General features: G+C 40.4%; 1 protein-coding gene across 7 annotated transcripts in view; it reads right to left on the bottom strand.

The window, feature by feature from the left end:
* Positions 1–27,804, bottom strand: part of fat1a (FAT atypical cadherin 1a) — a 74,223-nt gene that overhangs the window by 28,320 nt on the left and 18,099 nt on the right. For 5 of the 7 annotated variants that reach the window (XM_047816586.1, XM_047816587.1, XM_047816581.1 and 2 more), the window contains exons 3-8: positions 24,916–25,230; positions 16,049–16,110; positions 10,233–10,562; positions 9,266–9,476; positions 8,970–9,038; positions 6,903–7,042 (exon numbers count right to left, since the gene is read on the bottom strand). In XM_047816586.1, coding sequence (XP_047672542.1) covers positions 6,903–7,042; positions 8,970–9,038; positions 9,266–9,476; positions 10,233–10,562; positions 16,049–16,110; positions 24,916–25,230 — 1,127 coding nt within the window. The remainder of the gene's footprint in view (positions 1–6,902; positions 7,043–8,969; positions 9,039–9,265; positions 9,477–10,232; positions 10,563–16,048; positions 16,111–24,915; positions 25,231–27,804) is intronic. The other 2 variants (XM_047816584.1, XM_047816585.1) reach the window with 1 other exon arrangement.

Raw genomic sequence — 27,804 nt, 5'->3', positions numbered from 1 at the left:
ACATGCTATTTACAATACATGCTAGAAATCATTTCTAATGGTGGGTTCAAATAACCAGAAAGATTGTATTCACAAGTCAAACACCAACACAAGTCATAGTTATGAGTGAGTTTGGAGTTGGGAGACATGGAAATCTGAGAACACAACAAAACGGAATCTCATCTGATTTTAGTTATTCAGATTGTCCTACATCTTCCTCCGAATAAAGCGACTCAAACGCACCTGGCGTCGTAATTACAACTTTTCATATTTTGAATTACCCATGAGGACCTGAACCCACAGTATGCTAATGTCCTAGCTAGGGACTCGCATCTTGCAAACAGCCAATAATAATGTCACAGGTGCTGTAATACAGTTCTAGCTGGACGTTATGATAACTAGTTGAGATAAAGCTGAAAAACTGATTATTAAATATCCCCAAATATACACTGTGCAGCTATTGTGTGACAATTAGCAGATTTTTGTTGTGCAACGAGTTCATTTAATCCGAATTAATGAGGTCCGAACAACAAACAAACTTATTTCCCATTAACATTGAGGCTTCACCAATGAGAAATTAATAACCATCACACGTACCATAGTCACACCACAGCGAAATGAATATCAGTGTGATATTTCGTCCGTATCATTCAGTCCCAAAATAGAACGAGCAATTAGCCCCTTGCTAATCAAACTGAAGCAATTTAGCGTTGCTGCTAAGCCATGTGAATAAACGCTTGATATTTCAAATCCAATCTAACCCTGAGATGAGCTGCGGGTGGGAGGCATAAGGAAAATGTTAGGGATTGACATCTACTTTCTCTGAATACCAAAAGTCACTCGGTGCAATAATGTACACGGCTGTATTCCATTAACGCTTATAAAACATCTGAACCGAGTTAAATGTCAGCTCTGAGACTATGGTGTAATTATCTGAGCACTGACGGTGTAACTTGGTCACAAAGAGAGCAAAATAAATAAATAAATAAATAAGTGTAGCGATATGTGTAGCCTTTTCAAGAATATTAAGAAAGCTTGTATTAACAATGAACTCGAATGGATGTCAGCAGAGTCGCTAGCTGTTAGACAAGTATTAAAAAACTAGCATGGAGAAACTGGCACAGTGGCAAACGCTATTAAATGGTACAAATGACTGGCTGTGCTGTGAGAAACAATAACATGCAGGGATATCAGAGAGGTGCTAGAGCATAGACCTTGCACGTGTGTGTGTGTGTGTGTGTGTGGGGGGGGCCTTCAGTCTGTGAAAAGCAAAATGAAGTATCGCGGAAGAGCTGGCCTGTTTTCATAAAGTGCCAAAAGAAGAAGAAATGTTCCTCGCTCATTCACTCCACCTGGCTCTTAGGGGCTGCCATAATAGCAAACCAATCCCCCTCCCCCTCCCTTGTCCTGGGGCGGCCATATTGGATCCTGCACTCTCTATAAGGAAAACCCATATTAGCTGTCGGGAAGTGATGACAGCAGATAAAAGGAGCTTGGCAGCAGAGAGAGAGAGGCAGGGACAGAGACAGGGGAAGGGTGGGGGAGTTTGTCTGGCTGCTCTCCTGTCTATGAGGTGTGTGTATGTGTGTGCTTATCATTCGTCCCTGAAGACCATAACACTGGATCCAGAAAGAGAAATCCCTCCAGGGTACACACACACACACACGCACACGCACACGCACACACACACGCACAAACCTCCTAACCTTGGCATTAAAGGAATACTCCAGGATTACAAAACTTTTATGTGTGTATCCGTAGTTGTGTGTGTGTGTGTGTGTGTGTGTGTGTGTGTGTGTGATTACCACATATTGACCAATGCTGTGAACTCCAAACTCATTTATTTGAACACCACACACATATTTACTACAACAATATTACTGACAAAGTGTAGAACTGATTTGTGTCTATCAGAGAAACACTTGGAGGAACTTGCTGAGATTAGCAGCATACATGAGTGGCGAAGGAACACTGAAGGTAAACAGAACTACTTTTTAGTGCTAAAACTATACACGTTGTTGGTAAGGTCTTTCTCTCGGGTCATCTGCTCACGTTTATGGTTCCAGTATAACTGCCTTATGCTCAGGATTGTGTTACATTTTTATGTATTTTCCTTTTTCCCCCAATGCCCCAACACCTGCCGCTAGACGTCCAACTGTAGGTGAGATTCAGGTCAACGGATTTACTGTGAATTTCTCAGAACCAGGAAAAGTTACAAATGATTTCTTCTGATGCAATACAGAGAGGGATTAGTCTGGAAATCATACACAGACACACACAGACACACAATGTCTCGGGACTCTTAAAATAGAACTGTTAGAGGTTTCTCCTCCACTACTGCTTTCATCTCCCACTGGGAAAAAAGGCACTAAATTGATCGTAATCCACACAACGTCCCTGATTTTGTGCTTTAGGACAAAAAAAAATTCGCATGTTACAAAGAGGACAAAAACAATGAAATCAGGGCAGTGCTTAGGTTCTACGTTATCTCCAGAAGAACATATAATCCTCATACAGACCAAAAGAACATGAAGACGAACGGCATCGGAGAAAAGCTGCCGGGGTGGATACACAGATTTGGAACCGAAGATGAGTTCACTGCCGGGACGAACAAAGACGTGTTAGACACAGCAAAGTGTCTGCGTGAATTCTAACTTTAATCTGCTTATCACGCTCTGTTTTTAGAAAAGAAACCATTCAAAGCGCATGACATGAGATTTAGAGCACGAGGACGTGCCGCTTAAACCACCAGGTTTGACTCATCACGCTAAAAAACAACCTAAACGAGGCACGAGGCATCGTTTGTTTTATGATATATCACGCTTCCTTTTCTATTAGACAGAGATGTTACCCAAATACACAAACAAATGACATGACATACAGCTATGTACGGTGACCCATACTCAGAATTTGTTCTCTGCGTTTAACCCATGCAAAGTGCACACACAGCAGTGAACACACACACTGTGAACACACACCCGGAGAAGTGGGCAGCCATTTATGCTGTGGCACCTGGGGAGCAGTTGGGGGGTTCGGTGCCTTACTCAAGGGTACCTCAGTCATGGTATTGCTGGCCCGAGACTCGAACCCACAACCTTAGGGTTAGGAGTCAAAGTCTCTAACCATTAGGCCACGGCTGCCCCTACCTATGGTGGAAGACTAGGTGAAAGATGATTGGTTGTTAGCCAAATAATTGATTGTCTGTAAGGAGGAGGAGAAGAAGAAAGATGATTGGATGTAAGGAGGAGGAGAAGAAAGATGATTGGATGTAAGGAGGGGGAGGTGAAAGGTGGTGTGAGGGGATGCAGACAAAACATGATTGTTTTGTTTTTTTTGGAGGGGGTGATTAGTTGTGGGGAGGGGTGGTGACAAAAATAATTAGTTAATAATAATTTTATGTTAATTATGCTGGCTTTGTAGAAGCCAATATTCTGTTTTCCTATTTAAGCTTAGACAAACATTTATCAAGAGTAACTCCTCCTAGGGCTTTCGAGCCACATGCACCAAATTCGGATATGTTGTAGACCCTGGTCTGAAGTTTGGTATTACGTTTCTAAGCGATCTGAGTACCGGTACTTCTGGTACTGGGTCTCAAAGTGGCCTTTTTTCCCATTGACTCCCATTATAAATTTTGGAGGTTTATAACTCGGCAAGCTTTCAAAAATATCTACACCAAACTCGGCCAGCTCCTTTAGGGTGATACTCTGAACAAAGGTTTAAATTGGTGTACCAATTGGCCTTTCGGTTGTCCCGCAGCCCCGCCCCAAAATATGCAAAAGCAAAAAACTTTTTACAACATGGACATGTGACATATCAAAACACTCAGAACAATGGGGGGAACTTCCTCACAGCTATTCTGATGACGTCATGTGTCGTCACGTGATGTCACGTGAAAATAAAAAATTTGCACAACATGGACATGTGACATATCAAAACACTCAGCCCAATGTGGGGAACTTCCTCAAGAGTATTCGGATGACGTCACATGCTCATCTCCACTTACCTCCAAATGTTTTAGCACCCTAGCTTCCAAAAGTAACACTGACCATTATGTCCACTCGCCTCCAAAATGCACCGGCCTTTGCGAATACTTGCATCGCCAAAGCCAACATCAAAGTTTGTCACGACGAACTTTACAAATCTATTTACACATTGTCCCACCCACCACAGTTTAAAGGCATGGGGCTGTTTAGAGGTGGAAAAAAACCTTTACAAACAGAGAAGGATTGTGTCTTTTAAGTTATTCCACTTTTTTATTTCAAGTTGTCTTTGAACAATAAAAACGTTGATTCTTGCTTTATCTTGCAATAATTTAATAAGAGCTATATTGTGCTTATAATAATGATATAGTGTTGTTCTAATAAAATCGCTGGGTGAAGGCAGCTATAATCAAGACTTTATTTCCTCTGGTGTTCCTAGCCAGCGCTGCTCTTTATTACCACAAGCGCAAATATTTGCAGTACACACCTGCTGAGCAGCTCGTGAGATATCAGGATGTGTTGACAGGGACGTGCGGTGAGCACAAAACACGCTAATAGGCCAAAGTGTTGAAAAGCGAGAGGTGACTGGACAAAAAGGAAATAAAACATGTCGCAAACTCACGAGCTGTTACACACACACACCCACACACACCTCGATCAATATTATAAACACAGCATGACACCGACTTCCTGTCACTACATCAACGTCATGCGGATATGAGTGTGTGCTGATACGAGTCGTGTTGTTTACCTTCTCTAATATTTAAGAATGACAGCATTTCAAGACTCAACTTTTTACACCACGAACACTCGGATGTATCGGAAAACAATCCCTATAGCTGGCTCGTTAACTTACACAGCTAACTGTTTAAAATAGCTAAAAATCCCAGGATTCCACCCTTTCCTGATCATAGAAATAAACAAAGAATAAAGCAAGCTCTGCAATACCCTGAGAAACTTGTGTTTTTGTGAAACTAGCGCAGATTTTCCGTGGATTTGAGTCGAGACGCGTCACGTGACATCATCACAACACCGTTCACCATTCTGTTCACGTGTGTGGAAGATGACTACAGATCTCAGAGAAAATATATTCTGCATTGGGAATATTACAGGAATATCAGGGAAACATTATGAAAAAAAACATCTGAGTGTAGTAAAGGAATATTTACTATCTACTCATTTGACTTTCTAACCCAGTGATCTTTTATCCATGCAACACAAAGCAAGAGACAGTCTGAAGTTTTATCACAACGTGTTATTCTGTTGTTGCGAACATTTTGTGAATTCCTAGCCGAGACCGTTCTGCTATGTTTGGCATCTTTTAGAGAAAGAGGAGCCAGATACAAAGCCGGAGGACCGGAGGACACGGTCTTAAACAAGCAAGCGGCGGGACAGCTACCGTGTGCACGCTGTGTGTTTGTGTGAGTGTGATGGCTGGAACTGATTTGGGGTGAAAGCTCCGAGTATCCAACAAAGCCACCCTGATTAGCACAGTGTCACAGAGGAGACACAACAGCAGACTGCAATGATGTGGCTAAATGTGTTATGTCACTGCCCCTGTGTGTGTGTTGTATGTGTGTGTGTGTGTGTGTGCGTGTGTGTGTGAACGCACACTTATCTGCTGGCTAGCATTCTTTATCCTCTCTAAAGGAGAAAGGGAAATAAATTGAAGATAAAAGAAAAGAAAATAAATAAATAAAAGAAAGGTGTACTAATGGAGCGGTGGTGAAAATGACAGACAGACAGACAGACAGACAGACAGAGAAAGAGATAAAAGTTATTAGAGCAGAGAGCCAGATCTCCTCTCCACATGCTTCAAGAATGAGACAATTGGAAATTCCAGAAACCGCAGCCAGAAGAACTGGCCGGCGTCTCTGACATCTGACTCTATACTGAACATTAGAGGGACAACCTTTGGAGAACATCTGGGGAACGTGAATCAAACAAAGAGCATTCAGAGTATTAATAGGAATATTCGGAAAATCATTAAAGGAACATTTACAGTTTGGAGAATATTTAAGGAACTTTGAATTTTAGACAGAAACAAAGAGGTTTTTGGAAAAAGTGAGAATTTTATTTTGGGGAACATTCCAAGATTTTAAAACTAACATGAGCAAAGTTTCAAAAGAGTTAAGGGAATTTGCTACACCATTCCCATTTGAGGAACATACTGAAGAACACTTGAGGAACATGCTTCGGGAAAACGCGTGAAGAACATTTTTAAGAGAATGTTTAGAAAAGCATTTGGGAGAAAATTAAAAGAAGGTTTAGGAAACGTTTTGGGAATGTTAAAGAAAACAACAGAAGAATTGTTTATGTTTAAGGAAAGCTTTGGTATGTTTATGAACCACTTAGGAAACATCTGGTGAAGAATAACTGAGAATTTGGACTACAAAGTACAGAGCGTTTGAGGAAAAAAACAATGCAGGAACAAACCAGAAACATTTCGGAAACATTTCAGAATATATAGGAACTATAGCTGAACATTCTGAGAACTATCGGGGAAAGGGAACGTGGTATATGTAAGAAACACTTGTTTGGGGAATATGTGAGGAATGTTACAGAAGATACAAAAGGTTATTATAATGAACATTTGGGGAATGTTAGGAGAACATTTGGAAAGAATATTCCACCCGGTTGAAGCTAGACTAATCCTGGCGTCAGGCCCAATCTGTGTGGCTATGTGAGGAATTTCTGAGCTCAGGAATCACCTGACCACTGTCTGCTTCTTCAGACTCTGCTTATGTCTCCAAACACACACACACACACACACACACACACACACACACACACACACACACACACACACACACACACACACACACACACACACACACACACACACACACACACACACACACACACACACACACACACACACACACACACACACACACACACACACACAGCCGCTCCCTTTGAGCAAACACTAATTCCTCTCACCTGTGTGCTGATGGTGTTTGTGCCGTCCGTAGCCTCCAGCGTCAGGTTGTAGTTGGATTTCTGCTCAGCATCTAGAGGCTGCGCCACCATCAGCGTCCCACTTGCTTTTCCCACGTCAAAACGGCTGTCTGAATTCCCGCCTGTATGAAAAACCAGAGCAGATTCTTCAAATTTCTCTGTAAATAACCTCAATCTTCGATTAACCTTGAATTATGTGTGGAAACTAATAACTCATTAGATGGCTTGTATCCATCTACAAAATACTCAAGTTTTGTATTGTATTTGTGTTGTTTTTTTTAAACCATGATTTTATCGTTAATATATAACACCAGGACACTTCTGGGAGAAAATCTGCATTCCTCGTGGACTCGCTTTGCCTCGCCTTGTAATTAAACTTTCAAAGAGCTACAGTAATTAGAAAAACTGCACACAGAAGGATTTGCCTTCCAAAGATCACTGATAACAAACACATTAGAAAATCACAGCAAGGTTGAAAAAAGGGCTATGGGAAAAGCCACGATGGACCGTTTTCCCAAACCCCCTGATTAAACCCGGATTTTGACAGGGATTGATTTTCTACTGGGAACTTCCCCGTGTAGTTCAACAACTAAGCTTTGGCTTTTTTTTTTAATAAACACCATATAACTTAATAATAAAAAAAAGAAACATAAATATAATGCACAAATACACCATGATACACAATTCTAATGGATATGAATTCAGAAAAACACACACAATTAGCAATGAAAACACTCGGGTACTTTTATTATTGCTAAAACAGCTAGATACAATTATTTTTCACTCGGTTTCAGTTAAAGTTACAGTTAAATCCTCAAGAGTAAAATATTTTGTGTTGAGAAAGCTAATTGTTTACTTCCTCATGCCCATGGAAAGTCAGAATAGTTCTTGCTTTTTACTTAATGGCTCAAAATTGACACAGCTAGCCGTTATCATACAGATTAGCAAGCTAGTTTGTGTATCCTCTTTTCAGTGAACAAACAGCACCTCAGGTTACAAATTTGTGAGTAATTTCTATCTAAAAGTTTTATTCATTAGCACTGAATTCATTACAGTTAAACGAGCTTTACTCTGCTCTAGCTAGCTAGCTAACTTCCTGCTACACAAAATATTACACTTTCGTTAGTTTTATTATTAGTGAAAAAGAAAACACTAACAGCTAAACGCTTCGCTTAGCAGTTTCGAAATGAACAGAAATCAAGGAAATCAAGTCGTAGATAATTAATAACTATTAGGCTACATAATTGCTAGCTCAAGAAGTTACATCTATAATGTGTAGTCTGAGATATTACACAAACAAGTGCAGAAGTAGGCTAGCTTCACTTTTCCACAACTAAGCCAGCAGGATCTGGATATTCGTAGTTATCTTAGGTGAATTTTTTTTTAAATTCCTGCTTCTGGAAGATGTTTAAGTGTGTAAAAAATGCAAGCCACGCTGCTTCATGTTTCACTTAATGTTAGCAATGTTAGCTAACATTAAACAGTGCCTTTCACCTTAAGTGACTGCCCATTTAAAAAACGTATTTATATACTCATTCATAATTCAGAAAAGAACTCCAGGAGGTTAAGTAGCTGAACTGTTTTTATGCTAATGGGTTTATGCCTGGTGGAAGCTTCTGGGAGATAATGTTTGCACCGTGACTTATTTTAGAAGAACAAATTCCAAGAAAAAAACTCACCACAGAGATAAGTTTAAAACAGTAAAATATAGAGAGTTTCCTTAATTCAGGAAAAAGCAAGTCAGGTCATGCTGGTGCTGTGGAACCACCCAGATGTTGATTACTTTCCTATACCAGCATGGCTAGAAGTGTTTTATTTCTCTTATATAACAGCAATTGCTAATGCTATAAACAGTCATGTATTTTAGATATAATCCATTAAGGACTAAGGGCCAAGCTGAGTCATCTAGCACAATGTCTAGTGTAAATTTAGCATTTTCTATGCATTGCTAATTCGTAACTTTGAGATACATCAGGACACCACAACACTAAGATGACAGGCCTGTAATTAAAACCAATCACAGATCGAATGGAGATCTGTGATGGATACCTTCTGCTGTGCAGTTCAGGTCGCACGCAGCTTGTACGATGTGAAATGCCTCACTGGGCTCGGCGTTTTCTTCCAAGCAGAAGAGAGAAACGAGAGGAAGAGGAGATACAGATGCAGCATAAAAAGAGAGAAAGCAACAGATCGTCAGTTGGTTAGAAAAGGCAGAGGAAAGAAAGAAGAAAAAGAGATGAGTAGGTTTCAAGATGCTCAAGGTGCTTTGATAGACTCATTAGCAAATTTAGAAAAATGTTAGCTATCAAACTTAACAAACGTTAAGAACTCCACAATTTCTATACCTGTGATGTCAAACCAGACGGACGTGTCCGTGTTCTCCATGGTAATAACCCCGACCATGTGTGAGACGGGGTCACTCTCCATGACGCTGAAGGAAAACACGCTCTCGTCGAAGGCCAGCGGAGTGGAGCTTGGTTTCGGCTTCGGGATCCACTCGATGTGCAGGCGGCAAGTGGATGCCTTCTGGGGTCGGCCGTTATCCACTGCCTTGATCTGAAAGCATACGGTTCAGAAAATATATGGTAATCATCTGTAAGATATACATGATAATGATCTGTAATGCAGTACTCACTAAAACATGACTAACGTAAGCATTTTTACAAAGTGCTCAGACCCCTTTAATAAAGTCAGATCAATTCGGGTCTCAGTTTAAACAAGCAGTTCTCTTATTGCTGTTCTACTGTATCCCTACAAGTCTGTAAGACGGTGGAAAAGGCTACCATTTACCTTGGTTACCAGTTAGTACTTGGTTTAGTTTAACAATCTGTTGGTCAGTGTCAAACAAGTGTCATAAATATAAAAAATAATCGACTGCACTTCTTGACACTTAATTGATTTTACAGGTTAATTGATTTTACAGGTTAATTAAATGGCTCGCCATTGATTTGTAAGTGTTTATATTCACTGGATATTCTTGTTGATCTGCATTCATTTTCCACTTCTTCATTTGAATGACATAAAACATCTTCATTTGAGATTTGAATGACATAAAACAATGACTGTTAAAACATGGCGTCAAGGACAACAAAGCTTGGCTCCGAACACCTGCTCGATGTGACTGATGACTGATATCTTTGAGGACAGTGACTCAAAGAACAATGCTTGCCAACAATCCCTTTGGAAGTCATGATAGAAATAATGAGTACTTATGATACTCAACACATACATAACCATTTACATCATATTCAAAATCTACTCTTGGTGTCTTAGCGGATTTTCAGCTAAATCTGTTCTTTTTGCCGGACTCACCGTGAGGATGTCGTATTCACCAGCTGAGGAAAACCTCTTAGACGACACGAGGCCTGTTTTGGGCTCGATGAAGAACTTTCCCTGCTCGTCTCCATCCTCGATGCTGTAGGAGATCTCAGCGTTGGCTCCATGGTCCCGATCTGAAGCGATGACTCGATACACAGGCTCTCGACGCATCGAACGCTCCTTCTCCACCTTCTCCCGCTCTGGCAGTTTGATTTTGTAGACCTTTTCCATGAAGATGGGTCGGTTGTCATTCTCGTCTAACACCTGCACGATTACACGTACCATAGTGGAACGGGCTGGTATGCCCTGATCGGTCACAGTTATCTGTCGAGGAAGAGGACAAAGGTGAAGCTTAAAACTAGGGGTTGGTCCCTTCTGTAGTTAACAGCTTCCTGAGCTATCCTTGTGGAACAGATCTGAGGGCAGAGTTCAGACAAAAGAACCATCTTAAACACCCCCATGAGAGGTACAAATGAAAATTTTCGCTTGAGGTACAATAAGTCTGATTTCAAAAGCAGGACTATATCCTCTCTACCCCCTAACTAAAGGTACACTTTACCTTTGACAAAGATACACACACTTCCCTTTTAATCTGAAAGAAAGAAATGATCCCGATGCCTTGATTACCATATTTCTACACTTCATGCCCAGTTCTGTGGCTTGCTCATGGACAATTCAGCACCCGGTAATTGGACGGGTCCTCAAGTGCCTGTCCGTGGAGAACCAGAGAAACATGAACAAGTCTCGGTAATGGACTCAGACTTTCAGCCATTAATGTGTAATTCTGCCAAAATGGACTTTTTTTGGTACAATTGATCCCTCTCATGTCAAATAACCCTAAAACCCAGAAGACATCTGGTGTCAAATTGGACATTTCCAATTAGAGAGAAAACAAGATCAGGGTGCAGCAAATTGAGAAAGTGAGCGATGGGACAATAATAGACTGTCTGCACGATGCTGTCTCCAGAGGGTAGGCCAATTGAAAACGTTTGTTAAACGTGGCCAGAATTGATCCGACTAAAAAAAAAAAAAAATCACATTCTCAGCTTCTTTTGACAAATCTTTTGCTAATTCAACTGCCTGCCAAAACGGAAGCAATGCCCCTGGTGATTAGCTGTCAGATATTTTACAGAGACACACAGCTAAGTGAGACCTCGAGGTAGGTGAAACGAAAAAGCTGTTATGCACTTCGGAGCTTCAGAGTGACAGTTCCTTCTCTACTGCCTTGTCCCAAGAGATGGTGTTAATACCTCAGAGAAAAATTTTACTTTCACACACACAAAAAAAAAAACAGGATGAAAACTAATTGGTCTCGCTGATCAATGAGTTCTTAAAAATAACAGATGCTTGTGGGATACTTTCAGGGTTCAGGGATTGTTCGTTTAAGCATTAATCCAACAAGACACAACTTACAGTGCCAATGTAAGACTATTCCTGACTTTTGACGGTAAATAAGTAAAAACTAATTTACGTATTACTGAATAATTGGATTGGGCACGGTGGCTTTGTGGTTAACACGTTCGCCTCACACCTCCAGGGTTGGGGGTTCGATTCCTGCCTCTGCATTGTGTGTGTGGAGTTTGCATGTTCTCCCCGTGCCTCGGGGTTTCCTCCAGGTACTCCGGTTTCCTCCCCCGGTCCAAAGACATGCATGGTAGGTTGATTGGCATCTCTGGAAAATTGTCCGTAGTGTGTGAGTGAATGAGAGTGTCTGTGTGCCCTGTGATGGGTTGGCACTCCGTCCAGGGTGTATCCTGCCTTGATGCCCGATGACGCCTGAGGCACAGGCTCCCCGTGAGCACAGGCTCCCCGTGACATGAGGTAGTTCGAATAAGCGGTAGAAAATGAATCAATGAATGATCAATCGTGTTGTGTACGTGCAGCTAATATGAAAACTGAGCGAAAAACTCAATCAAATCCAAAATATCAGGGCATCGCAAAATGCTGAATTTTAATAGCACACAGAGTTCCAAAACTTTTTTGTTCAGTATCACTAAAATACTGAAAACTTTGTGTTTTTGTAACTACGTGTCCTATTACATCCATATTTTTGCAGAGCTTGACTATTTGGGATTTTATTACATTTTGGAGTGCAATTTTGTTTATGTTGTCCTCAGCATTTTTTTAAACAAAGACCAATCAACCATCTGAAAGTCATATCGACTGTAAACACATCCAGGGGTGTGCTGTATTGTTTACGTCAATATCGGGTATTAGACAACAATTAGTATAAATCGAGTAATATAATGAGTATGAAATATGATAAAATATTCCTCATTGGGATGACTGGAGCAGATGCTCAGGATATTTGTAGTTATTATTTTAGGACCAGAGGATAATATTTTAGGATAAGAGGATTGTCTCATTTAAATAATACGCTCTTGTGTAAAAATATATAATTATTTAAAAACAACAACAACAACAAAAAAAACTCTAAATATATCTCCACTTGGAGGGACGAGGTTCAAATCAGGTTCTGAAAATAAGCATTTGGTCTGGAATAATGCCACCTAGACCTGGGCATAAACATACACACACACACACACACACACACACACACATACACAAATACACACAAACACACACATAAACACACATAAACACACACACACAAATACACACACAAACACACACACACAAACACACACACACAAATATACACACACAAATTATTTGTGTGTGTGTATTTAATATACATACACAAACACACACAAATACACAAACACACACATAAATACACACAAACACACATACAAATATACACACACACACCTCATGGAGAGAACGATCGCCTGGAGCAGTTTAAGTTTAAAAAAAATTATCTGGAGAAATGGAAGCCCAAAGTGTATGCAGCAGCTCCTCCACGAGACTCGTCACACACCATTTGGTTCAGAAACCGATTAATGGTGTAACGTGTTGTCGTCTTTCAAAGCCGTTGTTTTCTGACCTGCTTCCATAGGAACATGATTAATTAATCCGGTTAGTTCCAACAATATTAATTAACCGAGTTGCTTCTAACTAGCCACAGTGCATCTGTGTGTGTGTGTGTGTGTGTGTGTGTGTGTGTGTTGGGGGGGGGGGGGGGGGCGGTGGTTAATGGCTCAGTCAGTCCCGGTTTATGGAAATGCAGCTCCAGATCAGTAATTACAGCAAGACAGAACATCAATTATACGAAAACAAATTTCAGAACACAGACTCGCTCCAATTAGTCCGACACTGAAGGAGGATGAGGGCGGATGCTAGAACTGATTATTACTGAGGTGTGTGTATGAGTAGAGGCACCACATAGAGACAAAACATCCCGCAATCACCGCCAGATCTGACCCAGAAAGTACAGCACTTAGAAAGAAAAGAAAAAAAATAATCTGATAAAAAGTCTGGAAATAAAACAGATCTTGTCAAACGAGAGAAGAGAAATCGCTCTGATCCGAGCAGCCAGCCAGGAACGCGGGAATCTTTTCCAAGAATTTTAACTGATGAGTCAGATCTGGGAAGCACTGAAGCAGAAGCGTCAGACTGGAACGTCGGAGAGACAGAGAGAGACGAGTATCTACACTGTTCTAAAAGAATATACAGTAGTTTCCTTCTGTTTCCTCACAGACTGCTTTTATTTAAAAAAAAAACCTTTTATTTTTTCCTGTAATTTAGTAGTAGAAATTTCCCATCTGCTGGTTAAATGTGCTATGACATGACAGCTCCCAATTCAGGAGCCTTTTTAATCACAATTTTCACTGTTAATGTGCCAGATGGTCAGGATGAAAATTATTATTATGTGCTAAAACCAGAAAAAAGGCCATAAAAAAAGGATTTAATTATTACAGGACACAAAATTTAGAGATGATAATTTGATAATTATGTATCATTGCCTTGTTTTTGTTGCCCTATTATCACTCGAGGAAGTTTAAATTTATTTGTTTTTTATTTATATATTTTATCGCCTACGCCTCGCTCTCAGACGACTCTCACAGCTGATCCACCGACAACAATCCACCTCCACTGCTGAATAAAATCTCAACAAACTATACAGGATTCCTAATAATCCCCAGACCCGGAGATTTACGGGAACAGAAAACGTGAAGTGGGCGGAGCTAGCCATTAGACAAGAATTGAGCACAATTTTAATTTATGCAAACGAGATGCAAATAGTTATGGAAGAATTTTTTCTGTGAGTCAGATCAATGACTTGACTCACCAAAAAGAGTCAACTGCTTAACTGACTCTTGGCTGATTTTGTGCAAAGCTGGATGAATTTTTTTTAAATAAATAACGTATTTGGACACAAGGATACATCAATCAGAAGTCTGATCAGGATCGAGAGGATAGTTTCGCTGTTTGCACAGACGAAGGTCTGAATGTTTATCTTGTTTAAAAAAAAGTGAAAGCAAGAAAAAAAATTCCTCAAATCTCACTGATATGTTTATAATCTGAGACAGAATTGGCTTTCATTCAGACAAGAGACGCCACATATTTCTGTCGCACATATGCTCTCGCACATATGCGCGCGCGCGCGCACACACACACACACACACATGCACACACACAAAAAAAAATAACCTTTTAGGTGTCCACCCCTCCCTTTTTCCGCACCCTGGAGGGACGGACATCAATAAAGGACTTCCTGTTGTCAAACTCTAACCAACCGCTGCACCAGGTCACACCGATATAATCACACTGACCACCAGAGGAGAAGGGGGGGGGGATTGGGGGTTACAGCATTATTTCCATTAGTCTGTTCTATTTTTCCATTACTTAGCAAGAGATTAGTGTGAGAGACAGATGAAGATATATATATATATATATATATATATATATATATATATATATATATATATATATATATATATATATATATATATATATATATAAAGAGGCGGAGATAAAGGTAACTAAAAAGCCATAGCAGATGGATTGAGAGGGAGGACAAAATAGATAGATACAAAGGTTAAAAAGGATGATGGAGAAAGAAAGAAAGAAAGAAAGAAAGAAAGAAAGAAAGAAAGAAAGAAAGAAAGAAAGAAAGAAAGAAAAGAAAGAGATTGTAGTCCTCCTGGTTTCTCTTTCTTTCATCAGTTCTTCAGTGAGTGTGATGGCAAGCCAAAACAACACACACAAATGCCACATCACTACCACTCACACTAGATAGAGAGACAGATAGAGAGAAAAGACCAAAAGAGAGAGAGAGAGAGAGAGAGAGAGAGAGAGAGAGAGAGAGAGAGAGAGAGAGAGAGAGAGAAAAGCTGCTCAATTAAAAGTCCACAAGTTTAGACAGCGGCTGGTGGTTGATTGATACTTCCTGTTCTGGCCTGTCTGATCCAGCACCGGAACACCGAGAAAGAACAAAGAACCACACACACACACACACACACACACACACACACACACACACACACACACACACACACACACACACACACACACACACACACACACACACGGCTGATATCTGAATCCCGTACAAAAGCAATTTTGGCTGTTGGTATGGGAGGTGGGAAAAGGAATCTCTCTTTCTCTCTTTCATGTTTCTTCATACATTCTTTTGTGTCTCCTGACAAAACCCCATTCGTTCCTGCTGAAGGAATTTACACACGTGTGTGAAGTAAAACCTGTGAACAAGTCACCAACTAATGACCAGAGAGCACGAGAAAAGATCAAAAAGGAAAACAGAAAGAAAAGCAAACTCAGGAAGAGATTAAGATGAGGGAATAAAACAAGTTACCTAAAAAAGCTAAACAAATAGAAAGAAAGAAAGACTTATTGTCTTTCAGAAGCTGTGCAGAAGTTAATTGGTGGATTAAAAGGGATGGAGTTACCTCCAAGATGTGCTCGTCTTGTTGCTCTCTGTCCAGTTTGCGAGACGTAGTAGTGACAAGACCTGTGGGGAAAAAAATAAAAATTAGCTAATCAGCCCAAAAATTATGCGTTAGCATAAAATCCTGACAAAACAGAATCTGAGATTCTGGTGAAACAGAAATTTATTCACACACACACACACAAAACTTTGTCTTACTAGCCTCTGCTTTGTTACAGCAGTGATAAGAACAGGTAACAACTATGTTTGCTAGCTGGCTATTTAGCTAGTTATGATTGAAAAACTCCTCAGATGTAGCAGCTAGCTAAATTCACCAAACATTATTTCAAGAAGAAAAAATTCCAGAGGAAATCTTTGCCAGGATCATTTTTTGGGACCTACACACGGGGAAGCAGACAGAACTGTCAAACGTCTGTGTTTTGCACGCAAACACACACACACACACACACACACACACACACACACACACACACACACACACACACACACACACACACACACACACACACACACACACAGAGACAACATGAGAAATACTGCAAGTGTGTGTTTGCGGTGCCACAGAGAGGTCAAGAAAGGTCTCAAAACGGGACTTAAACACACACACCCATGCCTTAAAATAATTTCCTGAACCACACACCCACACACACACCCACACACACACACACACAGTTTCTAAACACCCTGTAGTTTACAAGCATGATCTTTGCCAACACCTTTTCAAGCTTCGTTTGACTTTGCCAGCACCGTTTTAGCCACTGTATGATTTGATGGTGGAGTAGAGACAGACAGATAGAGAGACAGACTGATTGAGACAGATAGACAGAGTTAGAAAGAGAGACAGAGTGAGAGACAGATAGATAGAGACAGACTGATAGTGTGACAGACTGAAAGGGAGACAGACAGCTAGTGAGACAGACTGATAGAGACAGACAGACAGAGAGACAGACAGACAGATAGTGAGACAGTCTAATTGAGACAAAGAAATAAAGAGACAGACAATTAGAGAGACAGAGAGATACAGTATAGACAGAGAGATAGAGAGACAGACAAAGAAAGTAAGAGACAGAGATAGAGAGATAGAGAGACAGACTTATAGAGACAGACAGAGAGGCAGACAGATGGAAAGACAAACTGATATAGAGACAGAGTGAGAAAGAGAAAGGTGGCGATAGAGACACAGAGAGATAGAGATAGAGAGAGAGAGAGAGAGAGAGAGAGAGAGAGAGAGAGACAGTGTGAAAGACAGAAAAGCTAGAGGGAGACAGATAGAAAAAATGACACACTGGAAGAGAGAGACAGGCAGTGTTCCAGCTCGTCTCTCTTGTGCATAGCGTGGCGTTCTCAGTAATTGTAGGATGGAGGAGGCAGAGCGTCACCGCGCTGTCTGATTAGTGCCGAGAAAACATTCTGAAAACCCCAAAATCCAGACCTCTCACGCACACACACACACAAGCGCGCGCACGCACACACACACACACACACAAGCGTGTGTACACACACAACAAACCCTAGGAATAACCAAGCCACAGCCCGCCCCTTACCATTATAAATAACCCAGTTAGTCTCTCTCTCTCTCTCTCTCTCTCTCTCTTTTCCAAAATGGCGGATATAACTTGCATGCCGACTTTTTAGATGCTAAGAGTAAGCTAGCTTAAAACTGCAGCAGGTAGTACACTGTCTTTAACTTGTAATGGATAGAGTAAAGAAACAGTGATAGTGAAACAGGTACAGAAACATCCGTAATGTCAACATTTCCTTCAGGTTTGTTGAAGAATGCTTTTAAATTACACTTAGCATTCAGATGCTAACAAACTTTTCCATAATGAGAAACATTTCTCTCGACTAAATTTTGTTTACATGATGGTTAGTGTGTAAACTAACCAACCACCATCTCCACTTGGTCTACCAGGTCCACTTGGACTCTATGATACTAAGAGGAGATCTGAACCCCATGTGATCCATGTGAACATTTGTTTGACTGTATATTTGTAATCACACCCTCTAGTGTCACCCATATGAGGATGTTGAGGATGCTACACACAGCTCGTGAATTCACTTGGGAACAGTTAGCATTAGCTACAGTAGCTAACTAGCCTTAGTTTTAGTTTCATCAGTTATTAATCATTAACTCGTTTAAATAATTTTCTTTTCCCCAAAAAAGCTCTGTTTTAAGTTTCTATTTTAAATTTACAGCTCTTTAATCACATTAAAGTTTCTTTTTAATCATCAGACTTATATGCGTTTGGCTTGAGTCCACTAATCTATGGCGAATATTTTTGGACATATTTAAAAAGTCTTGTAAGGGATAACACACACACACACACACACACAACACAGTGTGAGGAGTTACAAAGATTAGACCTATGATGATGGAGAAGATTTGAAATGCTTTTTTTTTTTCCAAATCCATGTTAGTCGTGCAAGATAATTATAGCAGCGGTAGACTCTGTGTGTGTGTGCGCCTATGTGTGTGTGTCTTTTCAAATCTGAGGTGTTCCTCAGCCTTTGGGAGGACACACACAAACCCGGGCCTCGAGAGATGCCCCATAACTCCGAACCACAATCCATTTCTTCCTCCGAAAAAATAGCCTCGTCCTCTGGTGTGGGCCAGGGATAATTACAGCTTTCTCTCCATAGCGGAAAGAAAAACAAAAAAGTAAGAAAGAAAAAAGCAAATGTACTTGACTGGGAGAGGAAAAAAACAAGAGAAAGAAACAGTTGTTATCAGTCAGGATGGCGCTGTGTTAGCAGCTAGCATCTCCTCAGCGGTTCGAATGCTAAAATCATCCAAATAAAATACCATGTACAGCATTCCTTTGAACTGACAGGAATTAGCATCAAGGATGTTAAAAACCTTACTATGCTAGCTAGCTAATACACCAGCATCTTCACTGCTAAAATACAAAAATATTTCTTCATTGTTAGCTGTCTTGTGTCTCTCCCTGGCTAGCTTACTAAAATATCTGTATCGCTATACTAACAAGAGGTAGCTTCCTAAAATATCATGTCATCAGCCAATTTCATTCTGGTTTCCTTTGCTAAATCTGTCACCAAGCTAGCTGTCTAAAAGTAATCAATAGACATCTCCTTATGTGGTGTGTGTTTAAATATCGAGTTGTGTTGTTGCTAACATCTAAAATATCACTCCTGCATCAACAAACAAACAAACAAACAAAAAAACTATTATCGTTTTCTCATGGTGATATATCTGTCTCTCTTATACAGTAGAGATGAGCTTGCTAAAGCATTATCTTGTATCATCTTGTGGCTAGCGCATTCTAGCTAAAATATCTCTTTGTAGTAACATTTTCTAAGCTTTACATTGTTGAATTTCCTTTTCTAGTTAACTCTTGGTTGTAAATCCAAACAACATTAGGCATAACATTATACTCTGCTGTGTGTGTGTGTGTTTGTCTTGCTGTCTTGTCCTGTGACGAAAGCCTGCTATCTGGCAAAAACTAGCTGTTCCACCCAAGCCCATTCTGTTTCTGTTCGCTAAATCTGTACAAAATGGCTATGTTGCCACCGATCTCCATTAGCCTACACAATTCTGTTTGTGATGAGTGTGTACATGTGTATCACAGCACTATAGCGTCTTGTCTTTTGCAGTGGAAGTGCACAGCCCACGGCTAAACACCTATTCTCTGCTTAAACGAGAATGCGTTTAACCTCCGATACACTCTGTGCACTCGCTTCTAATTGTAGCTTCGACCCACTGATGAAACATCTCAGGGGGAATTACGAAAGACAGCAACCGAGAGAAAGAGCAAAATAACGAGCTGGGAAAAGGGTTAGCGTAAGACCGCCCAATTAGCATAAGGATAAAAGACAGCACTGTGCCATTTGCTTATTATATATTACAATTTGTTTTCTAGAGCGTTATTTACTTTACTCACACATCAGACACACTGGTTGCCTGAGTAGCAGTATGAGAAATGCTAGTTAGCTTCAGGCTAGCGAAAACAGGCACTAAACTTTCTGATTCACAAGTGAGAGCAGAGTTTACTCTTTCTCTCTCACTCTCACACACACACACACACACACTCAAACACACAAACTAAAATCTGGGCCAAGATCCTGAATTCCTCACTACCTACACACTCACACCTTAAAAAACGACAGTTTAGGAGAGAAAATGGAAAGAAAGAAAGAAAGAAAGAAAGAAAGAAAGAAAGAAAGAAAGAAAGAAATAAAGTATGTAAGTAAGTAAGTCATTGCGGGAAGTGACCCACAGGAAGTTGTTAAGTACTTCCTTTCTTTTTGAGTCCCTTCTTTCTTTCCTTTATTTCTCCCCGTTTATTTCTCTTTTCACACCTTCTTTTATTTCTTTCTGTTTGTCAGCCGAGGGCCAGCAAACGAGTGGAGACAAGCCGTGTTCGGCATTCGGCTCCTGAGATTTCTTCGCTCCTTTCCCTCGTGGTGTATTTTTATAAATGAGAAATTTAAAATGAGAACTAAAGCATGCAGTAAATGTGTGAATGATTAGTGGGAAATGTCACATGAGAAGCATACAAAATGTTTTAAATTATAAGTTGCCGATTTAGGACATTGAGAACGGATTTGTGATTTTCTGTGTTTACGTAAAAATGACTTTTGTCAGGAAATGAGCTGCACATTTTGGCCAGATTCTCCTCCTCCTCACGAAATTCAAATCAGGTGCCTGGGACCTTCACAACCACCTGGACTGAATAAGTAAACAAGTAAACAAGCTACATATAAAAACCCACATACAACCTCGCTCCAAATCACAGACTTTATTCTGCTCCTGCCTGAGAGTTCTGTATATTCCCCCGTGTTCCTCTGTAGCACTGCCAGTGGTCCTGCCTCTCTGTTTGAGTGTGTAATTACCGAGCCTCGGCCCCTACGCCATTAACCCTTTCACAGCCGAGCAGAGGAGAGACAAACATACACCAGAGAACCTTCATAAGATGGAAAGAGAAGAGAAGAGAAGAGGAGAGGAGAGGAGAGAAGAGAAATAGAGCAGGAGAGAAGAGAAAGATAGCTTGATGGAAGCAGGGTTTGGTGGATGAACATCACAATATTCCACCTTGGTTCTTCTCATATTTAGATAACAAAGAGAAAGAGAAAATATGTATTATGATGGAGAAGAAGCTGTGGAAAGCACAGAGCTTCTTCTATCCATCTATTCATCCATTTTCTGTTCTGCTGCTCCTACATAGGGTCATGAGGAATCTGGTGTCCCTGGACATGAGATGCCAAAACATAACGGACAATTTCAAGATGACAATCGACATACAAGCCATGTCTTTGGACTGGGAAGGAAACCAGAGAACCCTGAGGAAAGCACAGGGAGAACATGTGTACCCCAACCACCCAGGGCTCAGGCGGGACTCAATCCACCAACCCCAGATGTGCAAAGCAAACATGCTAACCGCCACCATGCCCACTAAAGCTGCTGATTATTTTTGTTTATTAAATTATATAACAAAACACTGCTGCTTGGTGTCATTTCTCATTTCGTGACATGCAACCTCGCCAATCTCGGCTAGAAAATCAATTTGTTCACACCCAAGGTCACGAAGTGTTCTCATATTGATCAGAGTATTGACTAATGCTAACAAGCGATACTCCTCCTTTTCAGAGCTCCTTGTTAATTCAGGGAACCTGAGAACGTCAACATTTAGCTTAAGAAACGCTCAAAGTGAATATGACACCAAAATGTCAGGAACATCCACATTTACCTCAGATATGTTGTTAAATTACTAATAAAATATGCAATATCAATGATAGTTAGCTAGCTAGCATATAGTTAGCATCAACATTTACCTTACATTTTTCTTCAGATGTGTTAAAAAGTTGCTAATAGTTGCTACATGGCCAAAATTACACTTTAATTACATTTAGCAATAGACTTTGAAGAGAAATGTGAGAATTTCTGTGTCAGATTTAGATCAACCTTCAGAACATGAAAATAAAATAAAGACAGGTTTTGGTGTCTAAATTGTAATTAAAATGTTTATGGATATTGTTTCCATGTTACTACAATGTTTTATATTTTTATTCAGAAACCACATTAGCAAGCCTGAGGCGATGTCCAGCTCTATGCAGCTGCTTAGCACAATGCTAAAACAAAGGCTTTTGTTACTCTTTAGCTTGTTCTTATTCTAGGGAACGTTACTCTAGGAAAAAGACGTATTATTTTTCAATCAGTATATCTGAACTGAAATTTGTGAAATTCTTCTGGAATTCCCCTCAATGCCTTTTATAGTCTACCCGAATTACAGGAAGGGAAGAAACCGTGAGATTGCTTATCCCTTTCTCATGACTTTTCCAACCTACCCTCCACACACACACACACACACACACACACACACACACACACACACACACACACACACACACACACACACACACACACAGAGTTGTTTTATTAACCCACATGTTTGCTGCTCTCCTTTACATAGTTAATGTTCAACTACACCAACACCCACTCAACTGTTTTCTCTCTCTCTTGTTCTCGCTCCCATTTCATTATCCTGGAAAAAGGCCAAAGGAAAGGGGAAAGAGAGAGAGAGAGAGAGAGAGAGAGAGAGAGAGAGAGAGAGAGAGAGAGAGAGAGAGAGAGAGAGAGAACACAGTCCCTTATTTGGCCTGAAAACACACGTCAGGTCCAAAGCCTATGTGAACCCCTGGACCACACAGGAGCACTACTAACCTCGCAGGAGAAAATAAATCTTTTTTAGTTATCAGCACAAAATACTGACTTTAATAAACAAAACATTATAATTCTACATTAAAATACAGTGTAAGAGTGATCCTGAATTACTGATATTGATCAAAATGTTTACAAATACTGCCTAGCTATAAAGCTAACTAGCATAATGCTAGCTTATTAAAGTAGAGTTTCTTGCTAAGCATGTGACACTCAAACAGTAGCTTAATGTTCTGTTCGGCATAAAGACTATTAACCTTGTGACCCTTTGGTAAAAATGTAACACAAGCTCCGCCCCTCGACCCAGAGATGCACATCGTAGCATGTTAATGTCTGTAGAAAAGATACGGTTAGTAATGCATGTTTAGTTCATTTGGTGTGAATAACTCCTGATACTGGTAATCTGTTAGAGTTTATAAAGTTTGGTAGGTGGTTAGGATATTTCGGTTTAAAACTTTTCTCCAACACACACACGTATGCACTCGGAGACCTATTTGCACCTCAATGCTGCTCTTAGTCCTCACAGCAAGGATTAAACATTCAGAGCAAGTCCATTTTGAGAACATATAAAATTCCCACAGAGAAGTGAGTGAGAGAGAGAGAGAGAGAGAGAGAGAGAGAGAGAGAGAGAGAGAGAGAGAGAGAGAGAGAGCTAAATGGGGCTTTTCAAAAATACAAGGCTTTAAAAAGAAACTAGCAAGGCTCCTCTTTCAGGGTCAGCATGCTAGCTCCAGCAATCTCTCCACACTACAAAACATGACATCCCAGAATGGACAAATGATGATGGTACATTACCCACAATGCACCACAAGGCTCCTTGTCTGTGCTAACTGTGGACTGAAGATGGCGAGATATTTGTGGCCTATTCAGAGAAAGGACTGTGTGGTTTGGGACACATCCATAATGAACCTACTGTATAAAGCTGACAATGATCTTTATCTAGCCTAGATAATGATGATGTTGTGTGGTTTGGGACATGTCCATAGTGGACTGATGATGATAATAATGACGATGATGCGGTTTTACTGCAGATTTTTTTATTTGGGACACAACCGCAGTAGACTGATGATATCGAGATGGACATATTGTAAGCATATAGAAGATAGTTTAAGATTTGGGACAAAGCCATAGTCTAATAGATATAGATATATAGATATAGATATAATTACAACGTGGCCAATATTGGATTTGGGACACAGCCACAGCGGTAGTAGAAGTACTTGGATGTTTACAATGGTCTTTCTTCCTCCATCTCTTTCTCTCTGGCCAGAGTGGGTTGTGTAAAAGCTCTCAAATAGAAACTGGCTCACTCTGAACTGATGTGAGATCAGATTGAATCAGACTGTGCCAGACTAAGAAGAACTGCTGGAGAATGAATACTCTCTCTCTCTCTCTCTCTCTCTCTCTCTCTCTCTCTCTCATAAAAACACACCATAACCCCACATTTAGGAATACACTTAAATGAGCTATTTGGTGCAGCTAATAATTATTGGATGAGCTAAATTAAAGGCTGCTGCACACAAAATGCTAACGTTGCTAATAAAAATAAAGGTAATTAGATGAACCAATAGGCCTGAATCTGTGGTTAAAAGGCACTCGCAGTTCTTTTCAGTGATAACAGATCACAACACTTCAATTCATAACAATTTACTCTATGATTACTATTTACTACCTGAACAGAGGGCTGAGAGGGACTGAGTTACATTTTTTTCTTCTCTGTGTTTTTAAATCTTTAATGCTTTATCACCTTTTCTTCTGAACACAGCTTCGTCCACAGCCCTGGAGGTCGAAGACAACGCTACAATGCTGCCTATGTAGGCACCCTACCTTCAAGTGGAACAGGGTTCAAACAGTTCCTCGAGTTTTGTCAGTTTCACCTTAGCTAACTTGTTTACTCTACAGTACGATTTCTTCCTAACAAAGGATTTTCAGGTTTGTCAAATATATATTTGGATTGGTCCTGAATTGTACATTGTTATTTACTGACAACAGTATTTACTAACAACAGTAAGTAGTTTTTTTGGTGTTTATTTATTTATTGTATATTTTGAGAAGAAGTGAGTTATTATTTAGACATGATTTTGTTATTGTCAGTGAAAAACATTTTCGTAGTTTCAGAGCTCTAACCTGTTAGGTCTTGGTTTATTTACCCTGAATTTGTTAGCATTAATTTTGTGGCTGGCTGCACTCACCAGTCTTGGCGTCAATGCTGAAGAAGCCCTGTGGGTTCCCACTGCTGATCTTGTAGCTCAGTTTGTCACTGGAGCGAGTGTCGGGGTCGAAGGCGTCGATCTGGATGACCGAGACGTCTTTGGGTGAGTTCTCCATGACGGAGGGGTAGTACACAGGCTCGGAGGTTTGCGGCGCATTGTCGTTTACGTCCTGCACCTCGATGTAGATCTCTACGAAGGAGGACAGCGGGACAACGCCATCATCACTGGCGTATACCGTCAACCAGTAGTGTGGCACCGACTCACGGTCCAGCAGCTCCAGAGTGTGGATAACTCCTGGGGCAGAGAGAGAGAGAGAGAGAGAGAGAGAGAGAGAGAGAGAGAGAGAGAGAGAGAGAGAGAGAGATGAGAGAGAGGTTTCATTCAACACAATTTCAACACCATAACATCATAAACCCCCACAACTGCTCCCTGGGCACCGCAACATAAATGGCTGCCCACTGCTCCGGGTGTGTGTTCACGGTGTGTGTGTGTTCACTGCTGTGTGTGTGCAATTTGGATGGGTTAAATGCAGAGAACAAGTTCTGAGTATGGGTCACCGTACTTAGCTGTATGTCACTTTCACTTCACTTATTTAAACTTAAATTTGAGTGTACAAACAATTCAAAAGTGTCATTTCATTCGTATTGCTGAACACAGCTACTTGTTATTGCATCATAAAATATAAGAACCAATCATTTTACAATATGCAAATGAAGAGAACAAGACAAAAAGGTTCCTCAGAGCTGGAGCTGTTTACAATTTGCATATTCATAAGCATACACATTTTTTAACTTTTTGGTATTATATGCCCTTTTTTTAAAAAAATCTGAAATGTGTTTTTTTTGGTGAAAACAAACTTCTGCTACTCAACATGTCCCCTGCTGACTGGTTATAATATTTGTTGTTACGTAGAACTTGTGTTTAAGGAATTGTTTCAAGATCCCCAGCTCAAACCTGAACAGCTGGTGGTGACATCAGAAACCCCAATCCAACTGGTGGTTTCTTTTTGTTTTTCTTATTTGTATTGAAAACACACCCCTTCCTGAACGAATTGATATTATCTTGTGATGTCACGAGATACTATAAAGATCACGATGCTGTGATGCTTTGGGGAATCAGACAGAGACCGGAATTGAACAGACATCAAAAATGCAAAATAACAAAAACAAACAGAACAGGCCTCAAGTATGAAAAATTATGACATCATGATAATTTGTATACAAATTTTTCGTATACAACTTTTCGTGTTGAAATCATGCTGCTCTGTTTTAAACCCGTCACCAAGGTGACAACATAAGGAAAGGGTTAAAGATTCACCCGAGTCATCAGAGGCCATTTGGCTCTCAGCTGTGTCAACAAGGCACCTATTCACAGCAATCCAGGAACGAGAAGGGGCGGAGAGAGATAGAGAGAGAGAGAGAGAGAGAGAGAGAGAGAGAGAGAGAGAGAGAGAGAGAGAGAGAGAGAGAGGGAGTAAATGGCAATCAGAGAGAGAGAGAAGGGAGTGGGGTGAACATTGAAACTTCTTTGTTCTTGTCCATACAAAGCGTCCTGACAAGACTGCGGTTTCATGTTACTTAGCGCAACCCTAAAAGTTAATTATATTATTGTTAAATGTCCGGGATAAATGTCCTCATCGCTATCACTTCTACACTCATATAAAGCAGGGTGTGTGTCTGCCACTGAGCGAAAGGACAGTGTAAAGTAAATGACGCTCCCTGGTCAAAGTGGATGCTGATGATACACTTCCTGTGACATCACCAACCCGTTTGACCATAAAGTCAGAAATAAAATAAAGCTGTGGTGGCAGTGAGTCTGCAACAGACCACAGGAAATTTTACATAACATGAAACATGTCTGGACAAAAAAAAATATATGGACAAAAATTTGAGCTGTCATGTTAAAGAGGTCATGAACTTACAGAAATGTGCAGAATTTAGCTTCGTATTAGCTTTTATTTGATATAACAGCATTAGAAGAAAAGTAATAACAGTACCAAGAAAACATGTTTGCTTATGTATGCTTATGCTAACAGTGCTTAATTTGGACAGCTTCAAAAATGAGCTCTCCTATATGTGTTGTTGTGGTTTATTTTCTGTATGATTTGTCTGAATAGCGAGAAAAACATTGGTGATTGTGTCTCGGTTTTAAGTTGGGGATAAAAAACGATGTTCTGCTAAAAACACATCATAAACCGTGACCTTTCAGCTTCCACTGATTGTAGCAGCGGTTGTTGAACCCGTCCTCAAAGCTACAGCTGGTATCACTGTTTCGTCTCACATTACAAAACTCTGATTATATAACCGCTTGGAAATAGAAAAGCAGGTCAGTTCCTTTAAAAATGTTATGTCCTAGAACTGAAAGGTGAGATTCGAAGGAAATTCCATCTTAAACGCAGCCGCACGGCACGGTTACGCTTTGACCTTTGACCCGGATAACCAAGCCACAATCTCTATTACGGGGCTCCTGCATGTCGCACATTTGGAATCAATGACACTGTGTTTTTTTGTTTCTGGAAAAGAATCCTCCCGCTCTCCAGTTCCGTAACTCAACGACCTGCTCCCTGATTTTATTTCGGAAGGGGCGAGAAAAAAGAGAGGGGGAGAAAAATAGAAAAGAAAGAACGACAGGTTAGCTTCAGGCGATAATTATATTCGAAGCAGGAGGAGGAGAGGAGGAAAAGCTGGCTACAATATGCTCTGTGTTATTGAGTCCTCAGTGTCTGACGCTTCACTGATGGGAATGGCAATGAGCTCAAGAAGCAAGCGTGGGACACCAGAGAGCACACTGGAGTGTGTGTGTGGGGGAGAGAGAGAGAGAGAGAGAGAGAGAGAGAGAGAGAGAGAGAGAGAGAGAGAGAGAGAGAGA

Source organism: Tachysurus fulvidraco, chromosome 7 (genome assembly GCF_022655615.1).
Source record: "Tachysurus fulvidraco isolate hzauxx_2018 chromosome 7, HZAU_PFXX_2.0, whole genome shotgun sequence".
NCBI classification, from domain to species: domain Eukaryota; kingdom Metazoa; phylum Chordata; class Actinopteri; order Siluriformes; family Bagridae; genus Tachysurus; species Tachysurus fulvidraco.
Note: the sequence above shows the minus strand (reverse complement) of the source record. Positions and strands in the feature narration are given on the sequence as shown.